This window comes from Strongylocentrotus purpuratus, unplaced genomic scaffold (assembly GCF_000002235.5).
Source record: "Strongylocentrotus purpuratus isolate Spur 01 unplaced genomic scaffold, Spur_5.0 spur5_scaffold_18, whole genome shotgun sequence".
Lineage (NCBI taxonomy): Eukaryota > Metazoa > Echinodermata > Echinoidea > Camarodonta > Strongylocentrotidae > Strongylocentrotus > Strongylocentrotus purpuratus.
Window position 1 is genome coordinate 30,757,320 of NW_022145603.1, and position 23,904 is coordinate 30,781,223.

At 34.6% G+C, this 23,904-nt stretch overlaps 1 protein-coding gene across 1 annotated transcript in view; it reads right to left on the minus strand.

The window, feature by feature from the left end:
* Positions 1-28: 28 nt before the first annotated feature.
* Positions 29-23,904, minus strand: part of LOC105438350 — a 45,382-nt gene continuing 21,506 nt past the window's right edge. Inside the window, exons 7-12 of the mRNA XM_030988920.1 lie at positions 22,758-22,928; positions 20,724-20,894; positions 18,691-18,858; positions 14,684-14,854; positions 139-269; positions 29-50 (exon numbers count right to left, since the gene is read on the minus strand). Coding sequence (XP_030844780.1) covers positions 29-50; positions 139-269; positions 14,684-14,854; positions 18,691-18,858; positions 20,724-20,894; positions 22,758-22,928 — 834 coding nt within the window. The remainder of the gene's footprint in view (positions 51-138; positions 270-14,683; positions 14,855-18,690; positions 18,859-20,723; positions 20,895-22,757; positions 22,929-23,904) is intronic.

The window sequence follows — 23,904 nt, forward strand, 5'->3', positions numbered from 1 at the left end:
TGTTGTTGTTCTTGTTGTCGTTGTTGTTCTAACCACCATCGTTGTTGTTGCTGTCGTTGTTGTTCTAACCACCGTTGTTGTTGTTCTTGTTGTCGTTGTTGTTCTAACCACCGTTGTTGTTGTCGTTGTTTTTCTAACCACCGTTGTTGTTGTTGTTGTTGTCGTTGTTCTAACCACCATTGTTGTTGTTGTAGTTGCTGTCGTTGTTGTTTTCTTACTGACCACTCCTGTAGCATGCTGATATGCTCCTTTTCCCTGAAGTAAGGATTCTGACATGACAAGTGCACACAGATATTTAGAGAAAAAAGGAAATAAATAAAATTTGATTGCCTGCAAAAGGAGGGTAAAGGAGACAAGGGATTAGGAATGTATAGAATCGGTCAGCCTCATCCATTTCCCCCTATAAACACACTTTTATTTTCTTAGAAACACCTTTTTTTTGGCTGTACATGTCGATCATGTAGAGCTAATAAACAATACCATTACAATTCATTAGATATTATTATTCATTAGATACTTCAAATTGAACAGCTGTATTGTGAGGGGGCGATGATGTACAAATCAAGAGGAAAACAATTTTATGACTTGTGTGGTTTCTTGAACAGAAGGAGTTTCAAACTTTTTTAGAAATTATTTTCTGTCATCAGGGTGTAGCTAACCACCCCCTCTCAATGACACAGGATTAATAAGATTGCATCAGCTTATGTACATTCATTGATAACTTTTCCTGTGACCTGTAACATCTGACCCCATGAACTCATACGCTTTTCGTTTAATATTAAAGTGGATTTACATACTAGGTCCGATTTTTGTTAAATCATCACAGTTATGAGATATTTTCTGGATTGTTTCCACTGTTAAGATCCTATAATCCTTCACATTCATGACCTCTTACACTCGAAATATAATCAGTCCACCATGGTATGCTTATAAATATTTGTTCAAGATTAGCTTAAATTGCTTCAATACTTTAAAAGTTAACACTGAAACAAAATATTTGTATCTTCTTTTTTTTTTGGTATTAAAAAAAAGATAAATGAATTTCTGTTTTGTTTTGTTTGGTTTGAATTGCTTCAATCCTTTTCAAGTTAACATGGTAAAACAATATTTTTTTGCAAATTTGTTGTACTTTCAAACTTTTTTGATGACTTTGTGACTATTGACGTTTCCCCTCTGTCACGATTAAATCAGTCATCCTTGTATAGTACTTCATTAAATTTTGGTTTGTATTGCTTTAATACCGTCCAAGTCATCACGGTAATGGAATATTATCTGTATTTTAAACATCTTTTTTAGTCTGAGACCTTTAACATTTCACTTGTTCTACACACAATCAAATCAGTTCATCCATGAATGCTCATACTCTATCAAAGTTTGCCTCCATCCATCACCTTCAGTGACAGAGGCATACCAAACAATTAAAGGCATGTACCTTGGGATTTCATTTGTTCTACTTTGTTTTTACAAACACTATTCATTAAAGCACATCTGCACTAGTTTGGCCAGGGGGATTAGACCTCCCTGCAAGATCACTGACAGGTCATGGTTATCTCATCAAATCAGTTCTCAATCAAGATAAGATCTAGATGGAACTTTGACTGTGTGAAGTTGAAAATGATGCCTCCGCCATAGAGCCATTTCACATACCAAAACACAAGCAATTTTTCAAATTCAAGTTTAGTTGTAATCCATTAACAGGTTGTCAGAATATCGTGAGTACAAGCTATTTTTCATATACATGTATGACTCTTTTATCTTTGACCTCATGACCCTAAAATTGTATCTGTTTATTAGCTTTGCAATATACATACATGACGTAAGTTTGATGGTAATCCCTCCATCGGTTCTTGACATAATGCGATCACAAGCTATTTTTGGATATATAATGAGTCTCATGACCTTTGACCTCATGACCCCAAAATATAATCAGTTCATTGGCTCAGCAAGATACATACATGTCCTGCGTTTGATTATAATCTGTCCATCGGTTCTATTGATGTGATCACGACCTATTTATGCATACATAATGAGCCATGTGACCTTTGACCTTTAACTTAGTGACCCCCAAATCTAATCAATTTATTGGCTTTGGAAGATACATACATGAGCTAAGTTTGGCAGGAATCCATTGCTCAGTTCTTGAGATAATGCAATCACAAACTATTATTGCATACATAATGAGCACTGTGACCTTTGACTTTGACCTTGTGACCCCAAAATCTAATCAATTCATAAGCTCTGCAAGATACATACATGATCTAAGTTTGGCAGGAATCCAATCGGTTCTTGAGATAACGTGATCACGAGAACGGGACGTACGGACGGACAACCCGAAAACATAATTACTTCGTAACAGAAGCATAACAAAGGGGATCATGGGGGATCATGGGGGACCAACAGGCACCGATTATGCATTGTTTGCTATATAGAGGGCATGAGTAGCTATAAGTAGTGCATTGGGGCTTTAATATTGGGTTCCCAACAAAATTTTATTTCGCTCGTTCTCTTTGTCTATCTCACCCTAAACTCTCCAAGCTTATTCACGCCACGTGATGAAACCACCAATTCGATAAACTGAACAGACTCAAGGTCTAGTTAAAATTGGAAAAAAAGGAAAGGATATTTTGGGGAGTTCAAATATTCATGTACACAATATTTTATACTTGAAGTATACATTTCTCATGCTTATGTAAATTCATATTTAATTCTATAATTCCTGAAGAGTAGTTACTCAATAGATTTTTTGTATTGATTCACAACCCCAATTTTTCTTCTCCTTTATTTTTGCCCAATTTCGTCATGGTTGTTTTTTAAATCTATAAATGGACGAGTCTGGCTTTCAAAACTCCTACACAAAATCCTTACTTTGCTAGTTACACAACTGTGTGAAAATTGATGAAGAACAGCATAAGTGCTACTTCATTCATGTATGTTTCTACTGCCTGAGCACTGACTTTTCTTATTACCTGTGAGGATGCAGCCAAGGATTTTAGTTCAGTGAAGAAATCATCAGGTAAATATTCATTTTCTTTGATCTCTAAGGTTGTAAGGCAGGGTAGAGAGCAGAGAAACTTGGCAAGCTGCTTGGAAGCTGACTGACTTAGTAATCCACCTTGCCTGGCATTATACCTACATAAATCCAGGTTGACCGTTTGGATCTGTAGGGATAGAAAATCAATTGGCAGCAGCCATGTACATGTAGCATACGCATTATTACATGTATGCATCATTGATATTGAAATGACAAGAACTATGGGGTGAATTTTGATAATTCAGTTTAATCATCACAGTAATAAGTATCTGGGGGGATTTCAACAACTTTCAAGATCCTATGATCTCATGATAATCCACATTCATGACCTCTTACACCCGAGATCTAAACAGTCCATACATACTTCTTACAAGTTTAGCTTCAATGCTTTTAAGTTAACGCTGACACACGAAATGTTCTAGCATTTTGAGGGTTAAAAGAAAAAGATTCATGACTTCCTATCTATTTCTTAGCTTTAACCTGTTCTCTCTTACAAACGTAATATAATCACCTCATCTTAATCTGCTCATACATACTTCATCCAAGTTTGATTTGTATTGCTTGAATTCTTTCCAAGTTACCGCGGTAATGAAATATTTAAACACTTTCATGACGCTGTGACCTGTAAAATGTAACCTCTTTTACCCAAAATCTTATCAGTTCATCCTCGCATGCTCATACATACTCCATTAAAAGTTTGGTTAAAATCCTGAAGGTATTGCAGTAAAGAAATGCGGGACCGACTGACAAGCCAAAAGGAATGTAATACCTCCATGTATCATCAGCTTTGGTGACGCAGCCAAAAAAAAAACGAAAAAGGCAATTACCTCAACTTTATTTTGTTCTGCTTCTTTTTTACCAACACTATTCATCAATGTAATAGGTTGCCAACAAAAAATGTCACTCTTCTCTCTCTATATCTCACCCTCTACTCTCCAAGCTATAGCTCACGCCACGTGATAAAAACATTGATTCGATAAACTGAACAGACTCATAGTCTAGTTAAAATTGAAAAAAGGATAGGATTATTTGGGGAATTCACATTTTTATGTACACAATATTTAATTCATAGAGTATGCTAAGTTCTCATGCTAATGTATTTCATATACAATTCTATGATTCCTGAGTAATAGTTACTCAATATATATATTTTTTAATTGATTCATAACCTCCGATGATTCTTCTCCTTTATTTCTTGCCCGATTTCATCCTGGTTATAAATGGACGAGTCTGGCTTTCAAAACTCCTGCACACATTTTGTTTACTTTGCTGGTTATACTACTGTGTGAAAATTGATGAAGAGCAGCAAAGGTGCTTCTACATCCATGCATGTTTCTACTGCCTAAGCACTGACTTTTCTTGTTACCTGTGAGGATGCAGCCAAGGAAGCTAGTTCAGTGAAGAAATCATCAGGTAAATATTCATTTTCTTTGATCTCTAAGGTTGTAAGGCAGGGTAGAGAGCAGAGAAACTTGGCAAGCTGCTTGGAAGCTGACTGACTTAGTAATCCACCTTGCCTGGCATTATACCTACATAAATCCAGGTTGACCGTTTGGATCTGTAGGGATAGAAAATCAATTGGCAGCAGCCATGTACATGTAGCATACACATTATTACATGTATGCATCATTGATATTGAAATGACAAGAACTATGGGGTGAATTTTGATAATTCAGTTTAATCATCACAGTAATGAGTATCTGGGGGGATTTCAACAACTTTCAAGATCCTATGATCTCATGATAATCCACATTCATGACCTCTTACACCCGAGATCTAAACAGTCCATACATACTTCTTACAAGTTTAGCTTCAATGCTTTTAAGTTAACGCTGACACACGAAATGTTCTAGCATTTTGAGGGTTAAAAGAAAAAGATTCATGACTTCCTATCTATTTCTTAGCTTTAACCTGTTCTCTCTTACAAACGTAATATAATCACCTCATCTTAATCTGCTCATACATACTTCATCCAAGTTTGATTTGTATTGCTTGAATTCTTTCCAAGTTACCGCGGTAATGAAATATTTAAACACTTTCATGACGCTGTGACCTGTAAAATGTAACCTCTTTTACCCAAAATCTTATCAGTTCATCCTCGCATGCTCATACATACTCCATTAAAAGTTTGGTTAAAATCCTGAAGGTATTGCAGTAAAGAAATGCGGGACCGACTGACAAGCCAAAAGGAATGTAATACCTCCATGTATCATCAGCTTTGGTGACGCAGCCAAAAAAAACGAAAAAGGCAATTACCTCAACTTTATTTTGTTCTGCTTCTTTTTTACCAACACTATTCATCAATGTAATAGGTTGCCAACAAAAAATGTCACTCTTCTCTCTCTATATCTCACCCTCTACTCTCCAAGCTATAGCTCACGCCACGTGATAAAAACATTGATTCGATAAACTGAACAGACTCATAGTCTAGTTAAAATTGAAAAAAGGATAGGATTATTTGGGGAATTCACATTTTTATGTACACAATATTTAATTCATAGAGTATGCTAAGTTCTCATGCTAATGTATTTCATATACAATTCTATGATTCCTGAGTAATAGTTACTCAATATATATATTTTTTAATTGATTCATAACCTCAATGATTCTTCTCCTTTATTTCTTGCCCGATTTCATCCTGGTTATAAATGGACGAGTCTGGCTTTCAAAACTCCTGCACAGGGGCGGCCGAGCGACTTCAAAAGTGGGGGGGGCACCAACAAAAAAGGGCACTTTCTGGAAAAAAGGGGCACCTACATTGGGAAATCTCAAAGCGAAAATATACCATTTTTTAGACATTGGTATATACCCCTACATTGTGATTACATTATTAGAGATGATTTCATTATTTGTTTCTCTTCATACATCATACAATATAGCGCTTAAGCATCATACTGCACAGTTGGGTGTGATGTCTGAATATGCATTTACGAGCGAGCGAAGCGAGCGAGAAAATTTTTAAAGATCTGTGAGGTCGCAGTGCGAAGAATTACATCTTATAAAGAGGAAAAAGCCAATCGTGATGGGGTTATAAGCACATTCTCATAACGGAAGACTGAAAAGACCTTTGATTAGTAACATAATTATATCATCTTTAAATGTGAGCGAGCGCAGCGAGCGAACTTTGGGGGAAATTGCTCTTAGTCGCTTTAAATAAGGGGCACGTTAAATGATTACATGAAAAGGGGGCAATTATCGAAAGGGATAAGAAAAGGAGCACGTGTCAAAGTACAAAGGATAATTATAAGAGGTGAAAATGAGGCATTTTTTCACCTGAAAAGAGGCACTTACCAGTGATGAAAAAGAGGCGTTTACGAAAATGGGAAATAGGCATTTGTTGACGGAAAAGGGGCACCCATCAGATTTTTATAGGGGCATTTATAAGAGGTGAAAAGGAGGTAGGTCCCTTATTAGAAAAGAAAAGGGGCACGTATCATTATTAAAAGGGGAATTATCAGAGGTGAAAAGGGACACTGACCAGATATGAAAAGGGGCACTCATGAAAATGTAAAAGGGGCACTTATAATAAAGGAAAATGTGCATTTGTGGAATGAGAAGGGGGCACCGTTCAGATTTTTAAAAGGGGCAGTTATGAGAAGGAGAGGGAGCTCTTTCTTTTTAATGGGGGCACTTATCATAAGGAAAAGGGGCACTTATTAGAAAGGGAAAGGGGTAGTTATGAGAAGGGGAAGGAGCTCTCTCTTTTTAATTGGGGCACTTATCATAAGGAAAAGGGGCACTTATTAGAAAATAAAAGGGGCACATGTTAAAATGAAAGGTGTGCTCGTCCGAGTTTTAAAAAGGGGTAGTTATTAAAAGGAGAAGGGGCACTTCTTACAAAGGAAAAAAGGGGCAGTTGTCAAAGTAAAAGGAGCACCTCTCAGTTTGGAATAGGGCAATTATCAGAGGTGAAGGGGGCACTTATCAAAAGTGAAAAGGGGCACTTCTCGTACCTGAAAAGAGGCACTTACTAGAGATTAAAAATGGCACTTATTCAAGATAATGTCAAGATTTATGAGAATGGAAAATGGACACTTATTGCAAAGAAAAATGGGAACATGTCGAAGGAAAAGAGGCACGTTTCAAAAATAAAAAGGGCACTCGTCAGAGGTGAAAATGGGGAAGTGGCACGTTTACTAAGTAATAGGGGCACTTGTCAAAGTAAAAGGGGCACTTTTCCTATGTAAAAGGGGCACTTCTTACAAAATAAAAGGGGCACTTTTCCTATGTAAAAAGGGGCACTTTTGGGGTATCTGAAAAAGTGGGGGGGCACTGTGCCCCCCCTGCCCCCCCGGGAGAACCGCCTCTGCTCCTGCACACATTTTGTTTACTTTGCTGGTTATACTACTGTGTGAAAATTGATGAAGAGCAGCAAAGGTGCTTCTACATCCATGCATGTTTCTACTGCCTAAGCACTGACTTTTCTTGTTACCTGTGAGGATGCAGCCAAGGAAGCTAGTTCAGTGAAGAAATCATCAGGTAAATATTCATTTTCTTTTATCTCTAAGGTTGTAAGGCAGGGTAGAGAGCAGAGAAACTTGGCTAGCTGCTTGGATGTTGACTGAATTTGGACTAGCAAGTGATAATTCCAATTGAAATGCAGGTTGACTGTTTGGATCTGTAGGGATAGTAAATCAATTGGCATCAGTCATGTTCATGCAGCATATATAATATCACACGTATGCATCACTGATAATACATACAATTTTCAGTGGATAAACAACACAAGATAGCTGTAAAGGTGAAGAAGACAAAACTGCAGAGAGGGAATTATAAGTTCTCATGACTTTAATATATTTCGCTTTATTTCCATACCTAGATTAGCTATGTGGTAGGCATCCCCAGATATTTTTTTCAGGGGGAAGGTTGTTGATTGATAGAATTGAGATTTTACAAATGAATGGCATATGCATCGATCATAAAGCATAACATTGGGAAAATAGGGGAAACCATTTTGATAACCTGTACTCTCACATTAAGCATTCAGGTACTGGTTTTTTTTAACTATGACCAAATACCTAAATGGCCCTTTGAGAGCCTGAAACTTTCCAAAGATAAAGAATTAGAAATCAGTAACAACTTTTTCTTGTAGCATGGACCTAGGTTAACCTCCCATAGCTTAACGAAAAATTTTCATCGTTGCTTTATGCGCATGAGATATCCCTGAACAGCAAATTGTTTACGGAATTTTGTAACAAAATTGACATGCCATTTTGGTCGGAGCTGAAAAAAATATATAGCCACAAACAATATGTTTTTTTTCTATTGATAATTAATGAGCATGAGTGGATCTTAAAGTGACTTAACAGTAATCTGAATCAACTCCCCTATTTTAATGGAAAAGTGCAATTGAAAATGGCGTTTCGGACGTTACATTTTCCGTAAACAATGTAGACCCTCATTTAACCCACTAGAACAACAAATTAATAAGATTGTATATGGTTTGAGTGAGTTTATAAGTTGCTCCAAGTGATTATATTAAAAGAAAATATAATTTAATTATAGTAGCGCTTATATTAGAAATATACTCAAAATTTAAAAAAAGTTGTCTCATTTTCCGTAAACAGTTTTGTAACGTCCGAAACAATTTTCAAGTTGAAGTAGCAGAAAATATATGAACAGCAGGATATATCTATCATAACATTTTGTTAACATCTCATGGCAGCTACCCACCAAAACAAAGAAATTTGCAATACATTACTACAATACTATTTTATAGTTAAAACCAATTTTCTGTTAACAGTTGTAACGTCCGAAACAAATGTAACGTCCGAAACCAAAAATACCAATAAAATGATAATAATCCATATTTTAAGGTATCTAGAGTGAATAAATCATTATGAAATAAGTTATTATAAGTCTTAACACAAGTCAAAACACAAATCAGGTCTTTCAAATCCATTAATTTGTTGTAATCACAAGAATGGTGTTTCGGACGTTACACAATTATATTGTTAACACAAAGTCGACAAATTTCACCTAATTTTCGATCATATCTGCAAGTTACCATTTCACAATGGACACTCCTGTTAAAAACACTATTTTGATGATTTTATTCAGATTTAAATATAAAAATGTGTAGAAATATGATGCCAAAAATCAAATAATCCATAAAATTTTCTGCAAAATTGACTTATAAAACATAAAATATTGAAGCCACACTTTGTGATGCAAGGCATAGCTGGCTGCTTCAGTATATCCTTAATTGTAATTTATCAGAAAAAATCTCAACAAAAGTGACTTGTAACAAATATTCAGCCACTTTAACAGCACTTTCTGGTATGCTGTTAGCACGTTTCGGACGTTACATTAAACTGTTAACAGACATTTTCATACTTTAACTAGTTCAAATGAGGGGCAATGATAGATGTGAGAATAGCAAATTTCATTTTTTCAACCTCTCCTTTTGCTATTTACATTGGTGTGTGTTTGCAAATCATGAGGTTTTCATTTTTATAGAGGTTGTTCAAAATGATGTCATATAACCAAAGATTGTATGGTCAATTTACACTATCTGGTAGGTTACAAAAATCAAAATCACCCACTTAAGCAATACCCAGTGTGCATGGTCATGACATGGACATGATACAGGTATATGAAGTTGATAAAATCAAGCAAATTAAAATGTTTTTCTAAAAATTTATAAGAAATATGTATTTTCATCTGAAAATACATTTTTAAAAGGGCACTCAGTACATGTAACTAATCTATGTAGAAAGGATTGCTACTGCCATTATCCAAAACTGGAATTGGCATTTACGCTTAATAATGATAACAATTTATCAAGCAGATTTATGAAATTGGCCTGCACACTACATGACACACTCATTGGTTGCATACATGTACAATTGATGAGCACAAAGGCTTCCATTATAAAACAATAATCAGTAATCAGTATCCGATACCTATTATAGAAACTTGTACAACATAATGTTGACATAGATGTAGATCTGCCAAATTTCCAAATGACAAGAAAATGGATTACCCATTCGTGGGGGTAATTAAAGCATGAACATGAAAATAAGGTGTAGCCTCTTCAAAATTAATGAATTCATAATTTTTTCCTTTCATTGGATGAATTACCCTCAAATGTACTAGCCTTATGTACAAATACTTTTCAAATACTTGACCCTCATAACAAAATGTACATGTTAATGATCATTTCATGATCCTAAAGATATAGTATCTTCCTCAAATTTATGCAAAAATATCGGGATGTACAATGAATTAGGATTTCCATATTTCTTATTACTTAAATGGCTGGGGATACTTTTGTATACTTTTATTTGTTAAAAGTATTTTTGTAATGTTTTGCTTACACTGTACACACTGTACATGTATGTGATAGTGATATTATTGAATGACACACTACATGAATCTAGTTTAAGGCAAAGTACAAAGCAAGCCGATTAAACATCTATGTTGTAAAGTTTGAAGAAATTGATGATCTGATTGAAATGTTCACATCTTGTAACATCCGAAACAAACTATAGCATATATTGTACACTGTTGTTCATAACCTGCAAAAGAGAGTATGTTTGTATAAAGTGAAATTTCTAGGAGTTGTGATGACTACAATTGCTATTAGATCCATATTTCTCTTTGTTAGATCACATAAGCATTTTTAACTACACGTTCCTGAAATGAACAGTTTACCTTACATAAATTGAGTAGTCGATGAAGACAAACTAGGTATATGTGCAAAACTATTTAAAACTGCACAAGTTTTTCAATACATGTTAAAGAAATATTTTTCTGCAAACAATTAATGTAACTTAGGTCAATAATACCTAAAGAAAAGCAATTAACTTGAATAAAGTTATGGTGTTAAAGTTGATACTCTAAGACAATCCCAAATACTGAGATAATAACATAAATAGAAAGCTTTTAACCTCCATAATAACATCAAATGGTGTCCACCCGACAAAACAAGTTTAGAATAATGAATTTATTCGAGTAAACTCTACCAAAATATCTAAGTCTGAAACCCGGAAGTGCACGTAGAGTCGGGCCTCTATCCGTGACGTCACGAACGGGAGTCGTGGGCTCAGTGAGAGTGAATGGCAGTGATATCCCTACGTAAATGCTATCCTGTCAGAGCTTAGATTTGTTGTTGTTACGGAGTATATTTGATGGATTTTCTGTTTTCATTTGAATGAAGAATAACGAAGCAACATTTTCCAGTCGCTGATTTCTTTTTATATCCTCATATTCACCTATTTGGTAGAGATTTAAGACGAGTTTACTGCTTAGGAATTAAAGTTAAATCGTGCACTTATGAATAGGCGGATGCATTATATTGTCATCAGATGTACATGAGCAGTTTTGTAAAACGAATATGTCTAGAACTATGATAGTACTTATCATAGATGTGTGTGACTGCCTCAAAAAGGATACAGTACCAGTTAAACATTTTATGTTGTAAAATATCAAACTTGAACGAGATCATGCAAGCGCGCTTCCTCTATAATATTTTGGCGAGTGATGCGGCTCTTGCATGAACGTTCGTGGAGCGAGCAGAATCGGGAGGTAAGACCAAGCCGCTGCTCTAGGCGCTGCTTGCTTGTGATGGAACGTACGTGCGCTAGTTATATGTTTATCGGCAATTGCAAGAGAATGAAAGCGACGTTGCCAGCTAAGAAAAACAACTAACAAAGACTTGCTCCTGACAACCGGTGTCAGAATTGGTAGATGAAGGATGTTCAGGGCCAAGGAAGGCGAAAGACATGGGAAAAAGGAAGAAGAAACCATCGGGAGATCGCTGTAGTGTATGGTAATGAACTGTGCATGGGTAGACAGCTACTGTTTACTCCGTGCCTGGGCCGATTTCAACACCAAAACAAAAATTACATGGTGAAAATATCGACTAATAGCACATCGTTGGTATGTATATGTCATAATTTTTAAAAGGGGAATCGATATTAATACTATGAAATACTAGGGGAAGGTAAAGAATTGTACATAGAATTATGATTTATTAGACTTTTCAGCCTTTGAAACAAAAATATGCAGAAAATCGTATCACTCTGCACATGTTTGCTATGGAACATCCGGGTACGTGAATATACTCTCTCCCGGACGTGAGGTCATAAATAGTAGACCAGCGTCGTGACTGATTTTCTATGCAAAGAGAGGCGGATATTTTAGACATTTCAATTTAGGATTTCGAGTAGACAGAATTTTTTGTGATATACTAAGTAATTGAAAAACTTAAAAATAACATATACTTGCCGTAGGTAACAAATTAAGGGACATTTATTTGCTTAGAGTATCAACTTTAACAGTGTGTAACGTCCGAAACACCAGTGGTGTGACATATGAAAATTATTAGGCAATGCACTGGTTCCCCAATTTTTTGGGATGTATTTAACTTATATCATCAGTTGTTATAATAAAATAAATTTGAACTAAGAAAAAAGCATTTTACCTATTGAAATAAAAACTTGTTATTGTCAAAACCCTAATTTGGAGCTATTTTTCACTTTCAAGGGACACAAAATCTGTATTTTTCAAGATAGAAACTCAAAAATTTGCATGAATAATCTCTGAAACATATTCTTAAAGACCAACATATTTGTTGGTGAAGTTAATAGCAAATGAGTTTTATATCACAGTTATTAGATATGCTATAGTTCACAATAAAATTGTAAAAACTCAAAGTATTCATATCTGGTGAACAAATAAAAAGATAGATTAAGGTCCAAAATTTGCATTTCTCAAAAATATGAATAGTCCTGATCCTAAAAATACATGTTTGAAGTGAGTAAACATGATTTCATTTCAGACCCTATTTTGGACACATTTGGTATATGTTAAAAAACCAGTGCATTCATTTAATCGCAGCAGAAGATCCAGAATTTTGAAAGGGGGGGGGGGAGGGGGGCGGAAAAAGATATCTGGTGAGCAAGAAGATAGGTGAGAAAAAATAGTAATGGGGCAGTAGCATGTTGTATTGGAGAAAATTAAGAACCTTTACGAAGCTACATGTAGAAATTCATCAATCATATTGGAGAAAGCATGGATTTTACAAACTGTCATTATCAGTGTATCCTCAGGCACTGAAAATGTGATTGTACCAAAACATCGTTCAAAACTACGAGAGCACAAAAATATGACAACTACTAAAAATTACTTAAAAGCAGATACATAAATTGAAAAAAGAATTCAATAGTCGTCCAGGAAATGCCACAGAAAAGGTGATTTTCGAGGAGTTACTGGGTATATTTTATCGAAAGGGGAGTGCTGCACATATATAATCACTATGCTTGAATCCATTGTTATACTGTTTTTACCGTAGAGGGCAGGAGAGTGGATTCTAGCCTTGTTATCAAAATAAACAATATATGTGCACGTACCTCGTAGCGGGCCCATACATTCCGATAAAAATGTACCTATACTTTTCTGGATAAAGTTTACTTTGTTGAAGTTATGTATGGTAAATTGGAGTAGTTGTTGTCTTTCCAATTGTGCTCTCGTAGTTTTGAATGATTCCTTGGTCAGATCGCGTATATTTGTATGAGTTTGTTCCGGCATGCATTACAGCTACGGTGATGAAGTGTACTGCACATTCCTTCCGGGGCTAGTCCGAACTTGCCTTACAACAACGATTAGTATTGAATCTTGTTGTGATAACTGGGCAATTATCAGCTCTTTAATAAAAGAAGCATGCCGTGTTTAGAACAAGAGAAAAATATTTATTTTGTCTTGAATTATTTTTTTTTCTTTTCTTAGAAAGCCGTTTTATTTTTCCAACATTATTGTTTTTTAGCCTCATTTATTAATTATGCATGAATCAAAATGGCGGCTCGCATGTTCTCTTTCTATTTTTGCCCGAGTTTCTTAACTTTCAGAGGCATGATAATGGTACTAAACATTACCAAACATGGATAAGAAACAACTTCATATGAGAAGTTCCGATATCCACCAAGGTATGCATGTATATTTAAAGGTATTTTGCTTCTATAATTAGTCAAATTTAAGCAATAGGAACATTTAGATTCAACAACGGGACTAAATCTATCACTTTTTAGACGGTGACTTTTTAATCTATAAGTTTCAAATTTGAGCGGGTTCCCGAATTAAAAATATACCCAAAATTCCCAGCCCTAGCCCGTGTAAAAGTAGCCAGAAAATTGATGACATTTACATGTATATGTAGGCCTACTTCTTACCTGGAATCTCAGTACAAAGAAAAAGAATAATATGTCAACAAATAATTCACATCTCCTCAGTTTTGCATTGCATTTGTCATTTCATTGAGGAAATGATGCAGTTATTGGAACAGTACGTAGAACAGTGTATAGGGGAAAATTAATTTCAAATCTTTCATATGAAACTAGAAATTCATCAAACTACTGAAAGCATATAGATTTACAAATGTCAGCGTTATTAGTTAGTGTAAGACACACTATTGAATACATATTGGATTCAATCAAGATAATGCTTCACTTGTACTACACTAGTACTAGCCCATCTACTGTTTTTTTTTCTTCACCTGATTTGTGAAATAACAATTTTACACTCATGGAAAAGTATATAGAATATTTACAATAATTTGTTTGTATTCCTTTCACACAACTTCAGGTTAAAAAAAAAATAATAATAATATTTGCATCTTTTGTTTTTCTGCATTAAAACAAATGTATATTTTACCTGAGATGAAGAAGCTTGGTCAGCAATTTCTTTGTAGAAATCATCATGAAAGGAACATGAGTTAATCGTCAGGTCTGTCAAATGAGACAGGAGACTGAGAAACTTCCCCAGATAGCCAGATGATGATTGATCGTCATGTAGGTACAAGTAACTAATGATAAACTTCTGAATCTGTGGAAATTCAAATGAATGTCATACATAAAATGGTATAGCATGAAATGGGGAAAATTATAGCATTCATTAAAGCATTCACATACTCACAGCAGATGATCCAGAATGCTGCCAACCTTGTGCGACCAAAATAAGTAACCATGATGGCAAAAAAAGCAATTTCAAGCAAAAAAAAAAAAAGGATTCATTAAAACGAAACTAACAACCGCGTGCGACACAATTCCAATGCAGAAATGTCCATTCCATTCCTCACGCTGCTTTTTCTATATTAGGACCTATAGTTTCTTTACAAGTAGGAATGTTTTATCTTGGTACTATCGGCGTTTCATTCTTTTTGATAATTTTTTTCTCTTCAAGTATGTTTTCAAGTATGTTTTTAACCTTACTTTTCTATTGAATGTGTGATCAAAATAAAATTTTAGTGCAATTGTTTGATGAGCGGTATGTAAACAAAAAAAGAGTATTTTATGAAGACAAAACGTGTTAATTCCGGGAAAAATGTAATGGTTCGCAGCTCTGTTTTCAAGTTATCGCGGTATAAAGAGATCTTTTCTCATATTTTGTGTACTTTTAAACATTGTTTGTGCATATTTCTGACTATTGATGTTTTGTTTGTATAATCAAATCAGTTCATACTTCATCTAAGTTTGGTTAAAATCCATGTAATTTTCTCAAGTTATATAGCGGTAACAAAAAGCGGGACCGACGGACAAGCCAAAAATATATGTAATGCCTCCATGCATCACCTTCAGTGACAGAGGTATACAAACAAAAAAGGCAAGTACCTTGGGGTTTCATTTGTTCTACTTTGTTTTTACCAATTCATTAAAGCCCGTCTGCAATAGTTTGGCCAGGGGGATTAGACCTCCCTGCAAGGTCAAAAACAGAAGTTTATCTCATCAAATCAGCTTTCAATTAAGATAAGAAAAAGGGGATCATGGGGGACCAACATGCACCGATTAGACATTGTTTGCTATCTAGGGGCGCAAGTAGCTATAAGTAGTGCAGTGGGGCTTTAACATTGGGTTGCCAACAAAAGTTTATTTCGCTCGTTCTCTCTTTCTATCTCACCCTGAACTCTCCAAGCTAACTCACGTCACGTGATAAAACTACCAATTCGATAAAATGAACAGACTTAAGGTCTAGTTAAAATTGGAAAAAGGATAGGATATTTTGGGGAATTCAAATTTTCATGGACACAATATTTCATACATGAAGTGAAGTATAAAGTTCTCATGCTTATGTAAATTCGTATCTAATTCTATAATTCCTGAAGAGTAGTTACTCAATAGATTTTTTTTTTTTAATTGATTCACAACTGCAATGTTTCTTTTCCTCTATTTCTTGCCCGATTTCATCCTGGTTGTTTTTTTAAAACTATAAATGGACGAGTCTGGCTTTCAAAACTTCTACACAAAATCTTTTACTTTGCTTGTTATATACTACTGTGTGAACATTGATGAAGAGCAGCGAAAGTGCTTCTACATCCATGCATGTTTCTACTGCCTGAGAACTGACTTTTCTTATTAACTGTGAGGATGCAGCCAAGGAAGCTAGTTCAGTGAAGAAAACATTAGGTAAATATTCATTGTCTTTGATCTCTAAGGTTGTAAGGCAGGGTAGAGAGCAGAGAAACTTGGCTAGCTGCTTGGATGCTGACTGACTTTGGACTGGCAAGTCATCAATCACATTGAAATCCAGGTTGACTGTTTGGATCTGCAGGGATAGTTAATCAATTGGCATCAGTCATGTTCATGCAGCATACATAATATCACATCTATGCATCACTGATAATACATACAATCTTCAGTGGATAAACAAAACAAGATAGCCGTAAAGGTGAAGAAGACAAAACTGCAGAGAGGGAATTATAAGTTCTCATGATCTTTATATGTTTCACTTTATTTCCATACCTAGATTAGCTTAAGTGTGTTGATTGATAGAATTGAAATTTTACAAATGAATGGCATATGCATCGATCATGAAGCATAACATTGGAAAAAGAGGGGAAACCATTATGATAACCTGTACTCTCACATTAAGCATTCATTTAATCGCAGCAGAAGATCCAGAATTTTGAAGGGAGGGGGGGGGGGCGGAAAAAGATATCTGGTGAGCAAGAAAATAGGTGAGAAAAAATTGTAATGGGGCAGTAGCATATTGTATTGGAGAAAATTAAGAACCTTTACGAAGCTACATGTAGAAATTCATCAATCATATTGGAGAAAGCATGGATTTTACAAACTGTGTCATTATCAGTGTATCCTCAGGCACTGAAAATGTGATTGTACCAAAACATCGTTCAAAATGACGAGAGCACAAAAATATGACAACTACTAAAAATTACTTTAAAACAGATACATAAATTGGAAAAAGAATTCAATAGTCGTCCAGGAAATGCCACAGAAATAGTGATTTTCGACGAGTTACTGGGTATGCTGCACATATATAATCACTATGCTTGAATCCATTGTTATACTGTTTTTTACCGTAGAGGGCAGGAGAGTGGATTCTAGCCTTGTTATCAAAATAAACAATATATGTGCACGTACCTCGTAGCGGGCCCATACATTCCGATAAAAATGTACCTATACTTCTCTAGATAAGTATTGTTTTCTTTGTTGAAGTTATGTATGGTAATTTGGAGTAGTTGTTGTCTTTCCAATTGTGCTCTCGAAGTTTTGAATGATTTCTTGGTAAGATCGCGTATATTTGTATGAGTTTGTTCCGGCATGCATTACAGCTACGGTGATGAAGTGTACTACACATTCCTTCCGGGGCTAGTCCGAACTTGCCTTACAACAACGATTAGCATTGAATCTTGTTGTGATAACTGGGTAATTATCAGCTCATTAAAAGAAGCATGCCGTTTTTAGAATAAGAGAAAAATATTTATTTAGTCTTGAATTATTATTATTATTATTATTTTTTAGAAAGCCGTTTTATTATTCCAACATTAATGTTTTTTAGCCTCATTTATTAATTCTGCATGAATCAAAATGGCGGCTCGCATGTTCTCTTTTTATTTTTGCCCGAGTTTTTTAACTTTCAGAGGCATGATAATGGTACTAAACATTACTAAACATGGATAAGAAACAACTTCATATAAGATGCATGTTTATTTAAAGGTATTTTGCTTCTATAATTAGTCAAATTTAAGCAATAGAAGCATTTAGATACAACAACGGGACTAAATCCAGCCCTTTTTAGACGGTGACATTTTAATCTATAAGTTTCAAATTTGAGCGGGTTCCCGAATTAAAAATATACCCAAAATTCCCAGCCCTAGCCCGTGTAAAAGTAGCCAGAAAATTGATGACATTTACATGTATATGTAGGCCTACTTCTTACCTGGAATCTCAGTACAAAGAAAAAGAATAATATGTCAACAAATAATTCACATCTCCTCAGTTTTGCATTGCATTTGTCATTTCATTGAGGAAATGATGCAGTTATTGGAACAGTACGTAGAACAGTGTATAGGGGAAAATTAATTTCAAATCTTTCATATGAAACTAGAAATTCATCAAACTAGTGAAAGCATATAGATTTACAAATGCCAGCGTTATTAGTTAGTGTATGACACACTACTGAATACATATTGGATTCAATCAAGATAATGCTTCACTTGTACTATACTTGTACTAGCCCATCTACTGTTTTTTTTTTCTTCACCTGATTTGTGAAATAACAATTTACACTCATGGAAAAGTATATAGAATATTTACAACAATTTGTTTGTATTCCTTTCACACAACTTCAGGTTTTAAAAAAATATATATAATAATAATATTTGCATCTTTTGTTTTTCTGCATTAAAAAAATGTATATTTTACCTGAGATGAAGAAGCTCGATCAGCAATCTCTTTGTAGAAATCATCATGAAAGTCACATGAGTTAATCTCGAGGTCTGTCAGATGAGGCAGGAGACTGAGAAACTTCCCCAGACAGAAGGATGATTGGTCTTCATGTAGGCACAAGTCGTAAATGATACACTTCTGAATCTGTGGAAATTCAAATGAATGGCATACATAAATCATGAAGCATGAAATGGGGACAATTGTAGCGTTCATTCAAGCATTCACATACTCACAGCAGATGATCCAGAATTCTGCAGTTTGGGAGATTGGGGGGGGGGGGTCAAAAAGAAATTTGATAAGGAAAATGGACTAATTATTTTGTTGATTAGTTTTAATTTCCATATAAAATGTATGTACATATTAACCCACATAATGAACACAGAAAAATATGAAAATTGGCTATAAAATATATGGCTGGATAATTGCTCTATTCTGGAGACTGAGAAATTCTGCACACAGCAGGTTGCTGATTTGTCATCCTGTATTTCTAGAAGGAGACTTTCTTTTTTTTCATTTTTTGATTGAATAAAGAGTAACTCTTCCAGACAACAGAATGCTGATAAAGCAAGATAACCAACAGTCTTTTTCAAGACTACACCAACAGTCCTTTTCAGGACTACACACCCTAAGAGCATTTTTTTTTTTTTTTGTGTCCCAAAATTTAAACATTTGGCCGATCGATATTTTGTTTCGTTGGGGCGGGGGGGGGGGGGGGAGGGGGGGGGTTCCTCTAAAACGCACATATAACAAAATGTTGATGACAACTCCTCAAATATCACTTTTTCTGTGGCTTTTTCTGAATAATTTTGAGTAGTTGTTGTCTTTCCAATTGTGCTCTTGTAGTTTTGAATGATTTCTTGGTAAGATCACATATATTTGTTTGGGTTTGTTTCGACATGCATTACAGCTACGGTAATGAAGTGTACTGCACATTCCTTCCGTGGCTTATCCGAACTTGCCTTACAACAGCGATTAGTATTGAATCTTGTTGTGATAACTAGGTAATTATCAGCTCTTAAAAGAAGCATACTGTGTTTGGAATAAGAGAAAAAAAAAAATTTGTCTTGAATAATAATAATTATTATTATATTTTAGAAAGCCGTTTTATTATTCCAACATTAATGTTTTTTAGCCTGATTTATTAATTCTGCATGAATCTAAATGGCGGCTCGCATGTTCTCTTTCTATTTTTGCCCCAGTTTTTTAAATTTCAGAGGCATGATAATGGTACTAAACATTACCAAACATGGATAAGAAATATTATGAGATATTCCGATATCCACCAAGGTATGCATGTATATTTAAAGGTATTTTGCTTCTATAATTAGTCAAATTTAAGCAATAGGAACATTTAGATACAACAACGGGACTAAATCTAGCACTTTTTAGACGGTGACTTTTTAATCTATAAGTTTCAAATTAAAGCGGGTTCCCGAATTAAAAATATACCCAAAATTCCCAGCCCTAGCCCGTGGAAAAGTAGCCAGAAAATTGATGACATTTACATGTATATGTAGGCCAACTTCTTACCTGGAATCTCGGAACAAAGAAAAATAATAATATGTCAACAAATAATTCACATCTCCTCAGTTTTACATTGCATTTGTCATTTTATTGAGGAAATGATGCAGTTATTGGAACAGTACGTAGAACATTGTATAGGGGAACATTAATTTCAAATCTTTCATATGAAACTAGAAATTCATCAAATTAGTGAAAGCATATAGATTTACAAATGTCAGCGTTATTAGTTAGTGTAAGACACATTACTGAATACATATTTGATTAAATCAAGATAATGCTTCACTTGTACTACACTAGTACTAGCCCATCTACTGTTTATTTTTCTTCACCTGATTTGTGAAATAACAATTTTACATTCTTGGAAAAGTATATAGAATATTTACAACAATTTGTTTGTATTCCTTTCACACAACTTCAGGTTTAAAAAAAAATAAAAAAATATTTGCATCTTTTGTTTTTCTGCATTAAAAAAATGTATATTTTACCTGAGATGAAGAAGCTCGATCAGCAATCTCCTTGTAGAAATCATCATGAAAGAAACATTTGAAAATCTTCAGGTCTGTCAGATGAGACAGGAGACTGAGAAACTTCCCCAGACAGTAGGATGATGAATGATAGCCATTTGGGTACAATTCGTAAATGATACACTTCTGAATCTGTGGAAATTCAAATGAATGGCATACATAAATCATGAAGCATGAAATGGGGACAATTGTAGCGTTCATTCAAGCATTCACATACTCACAGCAGATGATCCAGAATTCTGCAGTTTGGGAGATTGGGGGGGGGGGGGGGTCAAAAAGAAATTTGATAAAGAAAATGGACTAATTATTTTGTTGATTAGTTTTAATTTCCATATAAAATGTATGTACATATTAACCCACATAATGAACACAGAAAAATATAAAAATCGGCTATAAAATATATGGCTGGACAATTGCTCTATTCTGGAAGACTGAGTAAATTCTCCACACAGCAGGTTGCTGATTTGTCATCCTGTATTTCTAGAGGGAGACTTTCTTTTTTCCATTTTTTGGTTGAGATATAATAAAGAGTAACTCTTCCAGACAACAGGATGCTGATAAAGCAAGATCACCAACAGTCCTTTTCAGGACTACACACCCCAAGAGCATTTTTCTGTTTGTGTGTGTACCAAAATTTAAAAATTTGGCCAATCGATATTTTGTTTCGACGGAGCGGGGGGGGGGGGGGGGGGGGTTCCTCCAAAACGCACATATAAAAAATTCCGATGACAATAACTCCTCAAATATCACTTTTTCTGTGGCTTTTTCTGAATAATTTTGAGTAGTTGTTGTCTTTCCAATTGTGCTCTCGTAGTTTTGAATGATTTCTTGGTAAGATCATATATATTTGTTAGAGTTTGTTTCGACATGCATTACAGCTACGGTAATGAAGTGTAATGTACATTCCCTCCGTGGCCAGTCCGAACTTGCCTTACAACAGAGATTATTATTGAATCTTGTTGTGATAACTAGGTAGTTATCAGCTTTTAAAAGAAGCATGCCGTGTTTAGAATAAGAGAAAAAAAATTATTTTGTCTTGAATAATTATTATTATTATTTTTTTGGGAAAGCCGTTTTATTATTCCAACATTAATGTTTTTTAGCCTGATTTATTCATCCTTCAAGAATCAAAATGGCGGCTTGCATGTTCTCTTTTCTATTTTTGCCCCGGTTTTTTTTACTTTTAGAGGCATGATAATGATACTAAACATTACCAAACATGGATAAGAAATATTATGAGATATTCCGATATTCACCAAGGTATGCATGTACATGTATATTTAATGGTATTTTGCTTCTATAATTAGTCAAAATTAAGCAATAGGAACATTTAGATACAACAACGGGACTGAATCTAGCACTTTTTAGAAGGTGACTTTTTAATCTATAAGTTTCAAATTAAAGCGGGTTCCCGAATTAAAAATATACCCAAAATTCCCAGCCCTAGCCCGTGGAAAAGTAGCCAGAAAATTGATGACATTTGCATGTATATGTAGGCCTACTTCTTACCTGGAATCTCAGTACAAAGAAAAAGAATAATATGTCAACAAATAATTCACATCTCCTCAGTTTTGCATTGCATTTGTCATTTCATTGAGGAAATGATGCAGTTATTGGAACAGTACGTAGAACATTGTATAGGTGAAAATTAATTTCAAATCTTTCATATGAAACTAGAAATTCATCAAATTAGTGAAAGCATATAGATTTACAAATGTCAGCGTTATTAGTTAGTCTAAGACACATTACTGAATACATATTGGATACAATCAAGATAATGTTTTGCTTGTACTACACTAGTACTAGCCCATCTACTGTTTTTTTTTCTTCACCTGATTTGTGAAATAACAATTTTACACTCATGGAAAAGTATATAGAATATTTACAACAATTTGTTTGTATTCCTTTCACACAACTTCAGGTTTAAAAAAATATATATATAATAATAATATTTGCATCTTTTGTTTTTCTGCATTAAAAAAATGTATATTTTACCTGAGATGAAGAAGCTCGATCAGCAATCTCTATGTATAAATCATCATGAAAGGAACATTTGAAAATCGTCAGGTCTGTCAGATGAGACAGGAGACTGAGAAACTTCCCCAGACAGTAGGATGATGATTGATCGTCATGTAGGCGCAAGGAACTAATGTTAAACTTCTGAATCTGTGGAAATTCAAATGAATGGCATACATAAAATGGTATAGCATGAAATGGGGAAAATTGTAGCATTCATTCAAGCATTTACAAACTCACAGCAGATGATCCAGAATTCTGCAGTTTGGGAAATGGGTTGGAGGGGGGGGGGGGGTCAAAAAGAAATTTGATAAGGAAAATGGACTAATAATTTTGTTGATTAGTTTTAATTTCCATATAAAATGTATGTACATATTAACCCACATAATGAACACAGAAAAATATAAAAATCGGCTATAAAATATATGGCTGGATAATTGCTCTATTCTGGGAGACTGAGTAAATTCTCCACACAGCAGGTTGCTGATTTGTCATCCTGTATTTCTAGAGGGAGACTTTCTTTTTTCCATTTTTTGGTTGAGATATAATAAAGAGTAACTCTTCCAGACAACAGGATGCTGATAAAGCAAGATCACCAACAGTCCTTTTCAGGACTACACACCCTAAGAGCATTTTTTCTTTTTTTTGTGTACCAAAATTTAAAAATTTGGCCAATCGATATTTTGTTTCGTTGGGGCGAAGGGGGGGTGGGTCCTCTAAAACCCACATATAAAAAAATGCCGATGACAATAACTCCTCAAATATCACTTTTTCTGTGGCTTTTTCTGAATAATTTTGAGTAGTTGTTGTCTTTCCAATTGTGCTCTCGTAGTTTTGAATGATTTCTTGGTAAGATCATATATATTTGTTAGAGTTTGTTTCGACATGCATTACAGCTACGGTAATGAAGTGTAATGTACATTCCCTCCGTGGCCAGTCCGAACTTGCCTTACAACAGCGATTATTATTGAATCTTGTTGTGATAACTAGGTAATTATCAGCTTTAAAAAGAAGCATGCCGTGTTTAGAATAAGAGAAAAAAAATATATTTTGTCTTGGATAATTATTATTATCATTTTTTGGGAAAGCCGTTTTATTATTCCAACATTATTGTTTTTTAGCTTGA